This window comes from Squalius cephalus, assembly GCF_949319135.1.
Source record: "Squalius cephalus genome assembly, chromosome: 25".
Lineage (NCBI taxonomy): Eukaryota > Metazoa > Chordata > Actinopteri > Cypriniformes > Leuciscidae > Squalius > Squalius cephalus.
This window is the reverse complement of record NC_137146.1, coordinates 5,224,739-5,236,395: the sequence shown is the minus strand read 5'-3', so window position 1 is coordinate 5,236,395 and position 11,657 is coordinate 5,224,739. Positions and strand designations below refer to the sequence as shown.

At 36.4% G+C, this 11,657-nt stretch overlaps 1 protein-coding gene across 5 annotated transcripts in view; it reads right to left on the bottom strand.

Moving 5' to 3' along the window:
- sntg1 (syntrophin, gamma 1) overlaps window positions 1–11,657 on the bottom strand; it is a 48,435-nt gene that overhangs the window by 24,245 nt on the left and 12,533 nt on the right. For 2 of the 5 annotated variants that reach the window (XM_079863093.1, XM_079863090.1), the window contains exons 2-3: window positions 8,454–8,615; window positions 3,682–3,731 (exon numbers count right to left, since the gene is read on the bottom strand). In XM_079863093.1, the coding sequence (XP_079719219.1) occupies window positions 3,682–3,708 (27 nt within the window). In that variant the 5' untranslated portion in view covers window positions 3,709–3,731; window positions 8,454–8,615. The remainder of the gene's footprint in view (window positions 1–3,681; window positions 3,732–8,453; window positions 8,616–11,657) is intronic. The other 3 variants (XM_079863094.1, XM_079863092.1, XM_079863091.1) reach the window with 2 other exon arrangements.

Genomic DNA, 11,657 nt, shown 5'->3' with positions numbered 1-11,657 from the left:
GTGCCTTTTGTACATCTACTTCATGGTGGCCAGTAATAGTTTCACTGCTAAACTCCCTTTACGTGTATTATTTTTAACATCCTGTCATACCTGATAAACGGAAAAATTCAAATCACATTATTATTTAGCTAAGCCTCGTTCAGACTGTCAGTCCAAATCTGATTTTTGTGCAATCTTGCATATTTAGCAAGTGTGAACAGCAATACGTTTCAAGCTACATTCATTCATATGTGGTTTGAAACCCTATTCAAATCACATTTCTGGAAATCTGTTTCAGTCTGAGCGCTCTGATCGGATAGCCTTAGTATTCTAGTTGGTCTATTAGAGGCATGTAAATATATTTTATCCTATATAAAATTCAATGCATTTTTAATATGCATCAATGCATATTTAATAATTCCATAATGAAATACGAAGCACCAACACCATAGTGTTTTCATTATTATTATTTAAACTCTCTGCTTTAAAATGTTGTATGTCTGTATATTTTGGCCTTTCCACTTGTCAGCACTGTAAAAAAAAACATCCTCAGGACCCAGTTGTGTTGTAAGACTCGTTCCTATGATGACCAAATTGATTGGTAAGCAGTTACTCAAAAAAAAAAGTATTTTCTGTTGAGTCTAGCATCTACATCATTGCGATTTCTTGCAAAGTCAGGTCAAACACTTTATACCAGAATGAAATTTATTCCATAACTTCAGTTGCTAGGACACATGCTTGATTCTGTTGCCATGGCGATCAAGTGTCAGCCATTTTTAGTGTACCCTTGAGATTTGCAGTCAAAACATGCTCAGACATTGACTTTGACCATTCCAGAGGTAAAAATACTGTAGTTAGTCTAGTAAGATTGCTAGGGATGCATTCATTCACACAGATAACAAGAAACACTGCCAATATGATTCTCATATTGATGCTTTAGCAAAGTTAAAACACCCACAAGCTCTACAATACAACTGTACCAGATTCCTAAACCTGTGTTAATAAATGTAGATCATCACTAGAGCTGCATGATTCTGGATAAATTGAGAATTACGTTTTTTTTGTTTCAAATAGAGATCACGATTCTACCACAATTCTGAACAGAAAAACTAAACAAAATAACATGTAATTTACTAGAGGTTCTGACAAAATGTTTTTTTTTTTTGTTTTTTTTTGCTGCAGTCTTTTTAAAATGTTTAATTAATTAATTAATTAATCTGAATGAATTATTTTAAAATGAATGATTCAATGACTCACTCATAATGACTTCCCAAAATGGCCCTGTCCCAAATGGCACACTTCATATGCACTTCCGGTCTTGTGGACTTACGTCCGTTAAGTCCATGAGACTGTAGGGTGTCCCATTTGTCATTTTAGGTTTCAGAAGGATGCTCACGAGCACCCCCTTTGCGGTCTGCGCCCTTGATGCGCACTTTTGCCGAGCCCGCACTGATGTGAGCTCCGCAGCAGACTTCTTCCCGACAGTCAAATCGGCGTTACGTCACGAAAGTGCAGACTCGTAGGAAGACAGCGAGTGCTTAGGATGCGATCTGGGACAGGGCCATTATTTCATTACAGCATGAATCAGCGTTTCTGAATGAATCTCTTGAATTAATGATTCAACGACTCACTCATACATTCTTAATAGTTTCATTACTGGATGAATCAGCGTTTCTGAACGAATCTCTTCAATTAATTATTCAATGACTCACTCATACATACTTAATAGTTTCATTACTGGATGAATCAGCGTTTCTGAATGAACCTCTTGAATGAATGTTTCAATGACAATTCCATTTTTTAACAGTCACTTGTCGCCACCTACTGGTGTAATTATGAGCAATTTTGAAGCATCCATGTTATTTTATAAAAGTGATTTAGTGTATTTTGATCGCTACCGTAGACATCAGTGTTTATATCCGAACTATAAACATTTATCTCAGTACTTCTGTGATAATATGAATATTTGTGCCACAGAAATAGCGATACTGTGTGGTTGAAAAGACTGTTTTAAAAGCTGTTTCATATCAATACATGATAACTGCTCTCTCTGGATTAGTGGCAGCGCAAAAGCAAATCTGAATGTTCTGCTGTGATTTTGTCAAATGTTTAATAGACACAAGTGTTAGAATCAAGATCGCAATCTTTTATTGATTAATCATGCAGCTCTAAAAATTTCAGCAAATTTTTTCTGACCACAAAGTGTTGAATCTTGTCTTGTATACATCACGTTTAAAAAAGCACAGCAGTGTTTGTAAATAGATAGAAACACCTCAGTCTATATACACAAGACTTATCTTCCTCTGAGCGCTCATTAATCTTCCACACATAAGCGCTCTGCCGTGTCCCCATTTCTGAGCCCGAAAGCTATTAAATTTGTGCTCTCTGCATTCATAGTAGTCCTGTATCCCACCCCAAACTGCATCACTATAATGCAGGACACATCGAATGTCATGTATTTGAACATACTGAGAAGAACATCCAGATTAGTGGACGATCAATATTTCTCATTAGCTGATAGACATTGATATATAGGATATAAAGTACAGTCAGTCGGTCATTATCACAAATTAAATCCCAACAGGGGGATTAAGACCACTAAATAAATAAACAAATACATGGAAATGAAATATTGATTTGATTTGACTTTGTTTAATTTGTTTTATAATCTTGCCTGTAAGTGATATTAAAGAATATTATTCTGTTTTTGAAGAAATTGTCCATTACAAATGTATGAAATAATCTGCCAAGCAACAAGTAATATTAATAATTAAGTTATCTGAGGTAATTTTCACTATAATCCATAACTGAGATGCAAGATTGTTGGTTGAATTTCTAGAAACAAGAGTATGAGTTCGCAGTTTTGAAAGGTCCTCCCTCGAAATTAGTTCATAGTTTTACTAAGTAAAGTTTTACTCAAAAATAAAATTTAACTTATGATAATCTAAATCGGTTAATCATTCATCTAAATCTTCAAATAATGTTATCTATAGCTAGATTATTTTTGTGTGGCTTTTTACTTTCTGTAACTGCTCATGGTTACACTTTATTTCAATGGTCCACTTTGGACGTTCTACAAACTATAACTAACTTTACAACCACATGTCAACTAACTCTCATTAGAGTATTAGCAGACTGCAGAAGATTAGGGTTCGGGTTTGTAGAATAAGTTGACATGTAGTTGCAAAGTTACTTCTAGTCAGTAGAATGTCTGTTCATCAAAGTAAAATTATTAGCAGATATTAAGCAGACAGTCTACTAATACTCTAATGACTGCTAGTTAACATGTAGTTGCAAAGTTGCTTATAATTAGTAGAATGTCTAAAGTGGACCATCGAGACCCAGCTCATAATCCTCTTTACAATCTTCCCAATAAGTCCTTATTGTCTTTGGAAAATGAACAGTATTTCAGAGTATGAAACTGTTTATCTGTTGTCTGTTAAATAACTGTTTCCTACAGTCTGCAGACAGGGGAATTAAAGCACATCTAACATCTTTATTCCCCAGTGGAAAGTCAACAAATCCATTTATTTGATCGTCGTGCTCCTGCCTGCCTCAATGACTTCACCCAACATTTATTTGGATAGAGTTTTGTTCAACAAATAACGCTGAAATAGATCTCTTACAAGATGTATGACCATATTATCTACTTCATCTGAAATAAAATGTTTTGAAAACAGTGGCATATAAAGCAATACCCACCTCTTCATTTGAAGTCTTGAAATCCATGTGCTAAGGTCAGAGAAACAGCCCTGTGAGAGCAAACATGAAGAAGATGCCATTAAAACAAGTTGCATTAGCAAAAGCTAAATGTTTTTGACCTTCAATGATAAATATTGTTTGCAATGAAAGTGGCACATGTGGCAAAGTAAAGAAAAATTCATTATAGATAAATGAAGATGCATTTGAAATTAATCACTGGTTGGTTCATGCAGTGCGAATGAACTTTGTCTTGCATGAAAGTACACTTACATGTGCAGAAATTTAATCAAAACTGTTCACAGCAAATTTGTTTTGACAAATTACGGCATCTGGACACGCAAAGTCAAGGAGAATGAGACTGCTTGCAATGCTTTTTGATATTGTGTGGAAAAAGCTATTTCTAAAAAGCCTAAAAGTGCTACATTTTTATTTTGTCACTCCTCTGCTAACATGTGGATTTCAGAACAGATTAACCAACCGGAAAGCAATAACCACGTCTGAATACGAATGCAAATGTGGCATTTCAAGTTGCTCGGAGGCCTACTAAATAATTCAGTGAGAGTTATTGTCAAACAATATATCAGCCTGTTTGGGATGGTCTATGAACATGTACTGCAATTTCTGGTTTGCTGTACACGGTCTGCTTGAATGGTTCATTGTGCAATAAGAATACAGCGTGCAAACAAACTCTATGGTCAGGGCTGGTGGTGATGTTATTAAACCAACAAGTTATAATAACATCTTTGTTTATGAAGATTTAAGATGCATGTCGAACCACGGTGAATTGCATCTCTAAAGTTCAGCATAATGATTGAATAACAATGGAGGTGGGAAAATGCAAAAATTAAAAAATTACTAAATGTAAATATGATAATCGTGATACAAAAAGATTAATATAACAAAAACAAATCAATTAATCGCGATTAATCGCATCTAAGATAAAAGTTTTTTGTTTATATAATATACAGACCCTTTCCAAAAAATTCGAATATCATGGAAAAGTTGATTTATTTCCATAATTCCATTCAAAACGTTAAACTTCCATAGATTATAGATTCAGGGCCCACAACTTAAACGATTTCAAGTATTTAGTTGTTTATTTGTACATAATTTGGGCTTCCAGCTCATAAAACCCACGAAAACAGGATTTCAAAAAATTTGAATATTACATGAAATCACACAGTAATTACACAGTGATACCATGGTCATTGAACCAGGTTTTGGTTCTTTTGGCAGTGTGGGTGCAAATCCTGCTGGAAAATGAAGGAAGCATGAAGTGCTCTGGAAACGTCCTGGTAGACGGCTGCGTTGACTCTGGATTTAATAAAGCACAGTGGACCAAAGTCCTCTTTTCTGATGAGAGCTAATTTTGCATCTCATTTGGAAACCAAGGTCCCAGAGTCTGGAGGAAGAATGGAGAGGCACACAATCCAAGATGCTTGAAGTCCAGTGTGAAGTTTCCACAGTCAGTGTTGGTTTGGGGAGCCATGTCATCGGCTGGTGTTGGTCCACTCAACGCAGCCGTCTACCAGGACGTTTCCAGAGCACTTCATGCTTCCTTCATTTTCCAGCAGGATTTGCACCTGCCCACACTGCCAAAAGAACCAAAACCTGGTTCAATGACCATGGTATCACTGTGTAATTACTGTGGGATTTCATGTAATATTCTATTTTTTTTAAATCCTGTTTTCGTGGGTTTTATGAGCTGGAAGCCCAAATTATGTACAAATAAACAACTAAATACTTGAAGTCGTTTAAGTTGTGGGCCCTGAATCTATAATCTATGGAAGTTTAACGTTTTGAATGGAATTGTGGAAATAAATCAACTTTTCCATGATATTCAAATTTTTTGGAAAGGGTCTGTATGTGTATATATATTATTATATTTATTATATATATTATATATATATATATGTATGTGCACCCACTTATATACATAAGAAAACTTTTATGTTAGATGCGATTAATCACAATTAATCGATTTGACAGCACAAAAAAAAAATACTATATTTCCTTTGATTTAGGGGTGAAATACGACTCAGATGTACTGTTTGTGAGACTGAGAAGTTTTGTGACCCAGCAACACATTTTCTGGTACACAATGATACTTATGTGAACAGGAAAAATAAATCACCGGAGGCATTTCCTGCTGAGTTATTCCAGTGCTACTTTATAAACGTCTTAATAATTCATATAGCAAAAAGAATCACACAGCGGTTGCTGACCACATCGCTATTGTCATTTAGCATTAAAATGCTGCTCGTGCACTAGAACATCCTGAAGATTATTTCACAGAGGAATCACTCATGTTATTCCATCTCCCAGAGTAGCTCAAATTAAAATCATAACCAGCGGAGCACATTTAATCAGAACAATCGCATCATTTGCACTGTCTGAAACCACTCAGCGGGGTAAATATGAAGGGATTACAGCTCTGTCTGGCTGTTTTCACCACATTTCGTCGGTATTCCAAACGCAAGGACAAGCCGGCTATTTTTCCAGCACTTTAATCAGTGTGTTCCTTCTCTGAGAGCGCTTGACTGCTAAAACGCTGGGACATCCCTCCTTAAGTGGCGTGTGCCGTAAGACACCTTCATAAGAGAGATATATTGGCGAGCCCTTAAATCTCAATTCCCCATTATATATCAAAAATGGACAAAAAGTAATTTCAGTGACGAACCTTGTCCTCACATGGAGTGCACTTAAGAGGAAATAGCAATCTGAGGCTCATAACGGAGCGGATATGTGTCTCCAAAGCAGAGATGGTGAGTACCTCTGAGTGCCATCTGTCAAAATGAGTTACATGCCCATTTAAAACCTCCGAGCTGAAGGAGATTTCGCGGATCGCTCAGAATTTCCACCACGGATCGATTCCAGCTTAGAAAGCCCTGGCAGAATACACAAGGCCTTCAGAGAGCGCCTTTATGAATAATTCATTGGTGTGGCAAGAACGAGTGTTCCCTAATAAACATCTCTATGAGGTCTACAGGTCGTGGCATCTGCAGCTTCCTTCACACGGACAGAGAAAAGCCAATCAGTTTAACGTGTGGCTAATGAAATCGCTCTCTTTGTCATCTATCAGAGATGTGGCAGAGATATAAATGCAGAAGGATGCTCAATAGTTTATTAGAATGTAGAGCATTTTAAAAATATTCCATTATGTTTTTATTGATTCGATGAAGCTGGAATCTGCTTTCATAGTGGCCTAAGGCAGTCACTGAGGCACTCGTTGGCTATAGAAACTAATAAACCAACATTACATGTCACAAACAATGATAAAAGACACAATATAACACTGACAAAATTAGTTTTATAAACTTTTAGAACCCTACAGAAACAATAAAAATGTCACAAAACACACTTAAATAAGTCATATTTCGCCCCCTCAAAAATGAGGATATTTTGTTTTATGACATTTTTTTTATTCCAATGAAGCACATTCCTCCCTAAATTCTCGTTACCACGACGCATTCAGACATTTTGACTTTTTATTTTGTAATTCTTATACATTTTTAATGGTGATTCTCATTAGATTCGTATTACTCTGACAAAGCAAATGGTTTAAATGGTTTTAAAATTAAAATCAGCACATTTGCTCACAATGAGAATGGGAGCTTATGCTTAATTGTGATTCAATAATTTCACAAAACAAAAGTTCTGTGCTTAAGCTTTTCTATAAACCAACATCATGAAATATCACTTTTTATTTTATACAACTATTACCATGTATCACTGTTACAGTACTGGTTTATTTAAAAAGAACGCCACGCGCTGCACAGCTAAAAATCAATATGAAGGTCATTCCTATACATTCAGAGCTCATTAAATTGCATTTGCAGCGGCTTACGGCCCAAAATAGAAATGTTGTTGAGTGTTCTTTGACATGACACCATCATTTACTATGTGTTGTTTCTATGCTTTGCTGTCTCTTAGTATAATGCTTGGCATTCAGATTGTACACAGTTTCACACTGACTCACTCGCTTTGCCGTTCTGTGAAAATGAGATGTGATTTGCATGTTAACAGGCCGGTGCGGTGTGGCAGGGTTTTTTTTTCATCCGCAACATTATTTTAATGCAGGCACCTCATCAGCTGGGCGTCTCAGAACAATTCCTTTAGGGAGGTCTCTAAAAATTCATGGCAGACAGAAGCTTTCTGCACTGGGATGAAACACAGCAATCCTCTAAGTTATAGAGCATAATATGTTGTCTAATAACATAACAATTTAATTTAGCTAAAATCTCAAAGTAAAACAAGAAGCTGTGAAACTCTCTGACTCTTCCATCCAGATAGGGGTATTCTCTGCTTTTATTGTTATTTTTATTTCATATGCATTCCATTTTCATTCCTATGTCTCTGTTTCCTTTTTATGTACAGCACTTTGAATTACCATTGTGTATGAAATGTGCTATAAATAAACTTGCCTTGCCTAAAATGTTCTTAAAGGAACATTGAAAATTACCAAATCATTCCAAACCCGTACGACTTTTGTGAAACACCAAAGCAGATGCTGGCGTTGCTCTTTTCCACACAACAAACGGTTATAGATGCTGTCAAGCTTCAATAAGGACAAAAACAGCACCATAAAAGTACCATGAAGTAGCAACTGCAGCACTCAAAACTCAGAGGAAAGACAATCATACCAGTTAAGGGTGAGCAAACGATGACAGAATGTCAGGTTTTTTCGATGAACTATTGCTTTAAGATCACCAACTCAGCAAATGAGTCAATTTGTCAAGCTCCAGCGAGAGGCCTGGGTATTTTAGGCTCACCTCCAGGGAAAGATCTTCAGCAGAGCAAAGCATGGAGGTCAAGCCATGGGGAAGGAGGCAGAGGAAGCTTGTTGATGTTCAGGACTGATGTTTTTCTTTTCTTCCTTCCTTTATTCCAGTATGGGGTTTTGGCCCTCAGGCCCAGCCAGAGTCCTGCACCTGCTGGAGTACAACAAGTACCTTGTTAGGATGGCCAGTCGATTATTGTGGTTGATTAGTTTATCTAGATTTTTTCTAGTATTTTGTATTTTTGCTCTTTTTAACATCAGAGCCTGAATTAGTGCGGCAGCGTGCTGTGCTTTCACTGTTAAGACAGTTAACAGTTGCACAGTAAAAGCTTTTCTAAAATATCTCCTGCTGCTACAACCATACAGAGAGTCATTTTTTAAATGTTTTTAAATTTGTTAAAGAGTCATATTTTTTAAAAGCGTTGTGCTTTTAAGTTTAAAAAAAAGAAAAAAGTTTCAATTCGAAGTGCACAGTCCATGCTCGTCAATGTGAAAATATGTGAGATGACCAATCAAATCGAAGTAGGCGGGGTTAATGTTCACAGAAACTGCTCCAGCGCATGTTTCAGTTGTTAATGGTAATAAAGTGCGAGATAACATGCAAGTACTGTAGCTAAACTAAACATTTCATATTTGACAGCTGTTTTAGGATAGAAATGTTAAATGACTGACAAAAATAATCAGGCAAACTAATAAACTTTTGTCTAATTTCGCCATTTTGAATTGAAAATAGGCCTAATTTACATGGTTCATGTAATGTATAGTAACTCTCAATGTGATAGAAACATTAACAAAGCCGTTTTCATCATATTAGGCATAAGATTAATAATGAATGTGTACATATTGTAAATGAATTTAAAGGTCCCGTTATATGCCCCTTTTCACAAGATGTAAAATAAGTCTCTGATGTCCCCAGAGTGTGTATGTGAAGTTTGAGCTCAAAATACCCAACAGATCATTTTTTACAGCATGTTTAAATTGACATTTTTTGGGGCTCAGAAAAACGAGCTGTTTTAGTGTGTGCCCTTTAAATGCAAATGAGCTGCTGCTGGACGACCCAGGGGGCGGAGCTTCATGAGCTCGCGCTCAGTCTGTCAGGACAAATTCATCTCACGGAATGATGATAATATCAGAAACTCTCAGTAACGGCGTTCATTTCGAGTCGGACAATAATGCCTACAGAGTCAGAGTGCTGTATAGAGATGAAACAGGTATGGTTTAGTAGTTTAATTACGGTTATTATAACGTATTTGTCATCTGCTTGTAGGCTATGTATCCATTATTTATTAATAGCCTACAAGTCTGCTGTCTGAATGATGATCAAACATGTACTGATGAGTTTAATAAAGTTTATTGTACATCACACAAAAGATGAAGCGTCAGTTTTACTTCAGAAAATCACCGTAAGAGCTGAGTAAACACAGTAGCCTAAGTTATAAGAAGTGCGCAAGTAGCCAGTAGAGTTGAGGGAGCATTCCTGTGGGCGGAGGTTAGTCAAGAAACGGTTCTAGTGACATCACTAAAGAAGGAAGTAGAGGGATGTAGTCCAAACGAGCCGTTCGATGTAGTCAACTTCTGTTAAATAAAATATCTCGCTTGGCATTGAACTTTGAGCTTTATAATTTTACAGATATTATTTATGCTCTAACAGCAACATTACACACTAACTAAAGTTTGAAACATGGGATCACGCAGAACGGGACCTTTAAGCTATTTACTTAGCTTTCCTGGTAGCCTTCAGTAAAATCCCTTCTCTGAGAAAATGATTCACAAAACATAAATATCAGTTGACCCTATACTTTCTTCAGTGACAGACGAAAATGAAAAGACCATCAGTCAAAGCTCAGCTTTAGGAGGGGAAGAGACAGGGCAAGATAAGCAGAAAGAGTGATGGAGATGAGGAGAGAGCAGGAATTGACAAATAATCTACTGCCCACTGACATGGTTTTAAAGCTTGTTGTCCAATTTTTTGGCCTTTAAACATCTTAAAATGCACATAGTATAAGAGAAATCAAAAATTACTCTTTAAAAGCAGTAGTTCATCCAAAAAACTTCTCATTTGCATGTCGTTTCATTCTTACTTGAAACATTAAATGAGATGAGATGATAACAGAATGTTTTATTACATTTGCAGTATAGGCTGATTATAAGTGCAGGGGGTGGATTGGAATCCACTGATGCTTCAATGTATATGTAATGAGTGATTATAATCAAGGTATTAATCAATATTTTTCCTTCTAAATATCAAATGAGTTGAATGACTTCTCTGGAGATTTTACTTTGTTATAGAAGTTGCCAGTGTGATTACTGAAATGTTCATGTATTCTTTAATGTCTGTATTTGATATCTGAATGCAGAAACAATGCTTGCTTATTCAGCCCAGCTTCCAGAAATGAAATAGGGACTTGCTTTGTGTTTGAGAAAGGTCTTCAACATGTTTTACATATAGGGGTCATTGAAGCCAATAGTTTAAGGGACCATTTCTTTGTTGAAGACTAAAGTGTAGCTCTCCTTAAGAGAAAGAATGCATTATCTTGATGTTTTGAGAGGACTCTCCAGTTTATAGTTAGAGCCTGGCCAAATCCAACCTTGGAAAAGCTGTGTGTCGGTGTGTGTGTTAGTCTTTTTGGTTGCAGGTTAAGGAACCACTGGCATTATTGGAGATTGACTGAGTTGTTGTTCTGTACAGTCAGCAACCCAAATCTGAGAACTGGAAGGTCACGACATGCCTAACTTCAGGGTCTGAGTGTCAGCTGCCTAATCGATGGAGATATGCTTCAGTCTGTCTGTATATGTGTGGAAAATTACTACGTTTATCTATTTCTCAGCCAATCGGAAACTGCAACCTGAAGCAAGGACGTAGCTTAGACCTTGGTGTAGGGTATAACTGCTGTGATCTTGCTGTGAACTTGTCTTGAAGCTGACTTCTGCTGATGAAACTGCAAACTATCTTCAATAAAACTTTTCCTCAATTTATTATAATTCTGACTCCGGGTCTTCTTTCAAACATCTGGTCCTTGGGTCCTAAACTGTTAACCCTTAACATAATTAAAATAGAAATTCTGTTATTTAACTTTTGTGTTACATGGGAGGATTTTTGGCTATTGAAAAGAGCTTCAAAAGACATGAGGGGGAATAAATTATGGCGAAAGTATATTTTCTTTTTTGTGTGAACTACTTCTTTTAAATGGAGAAG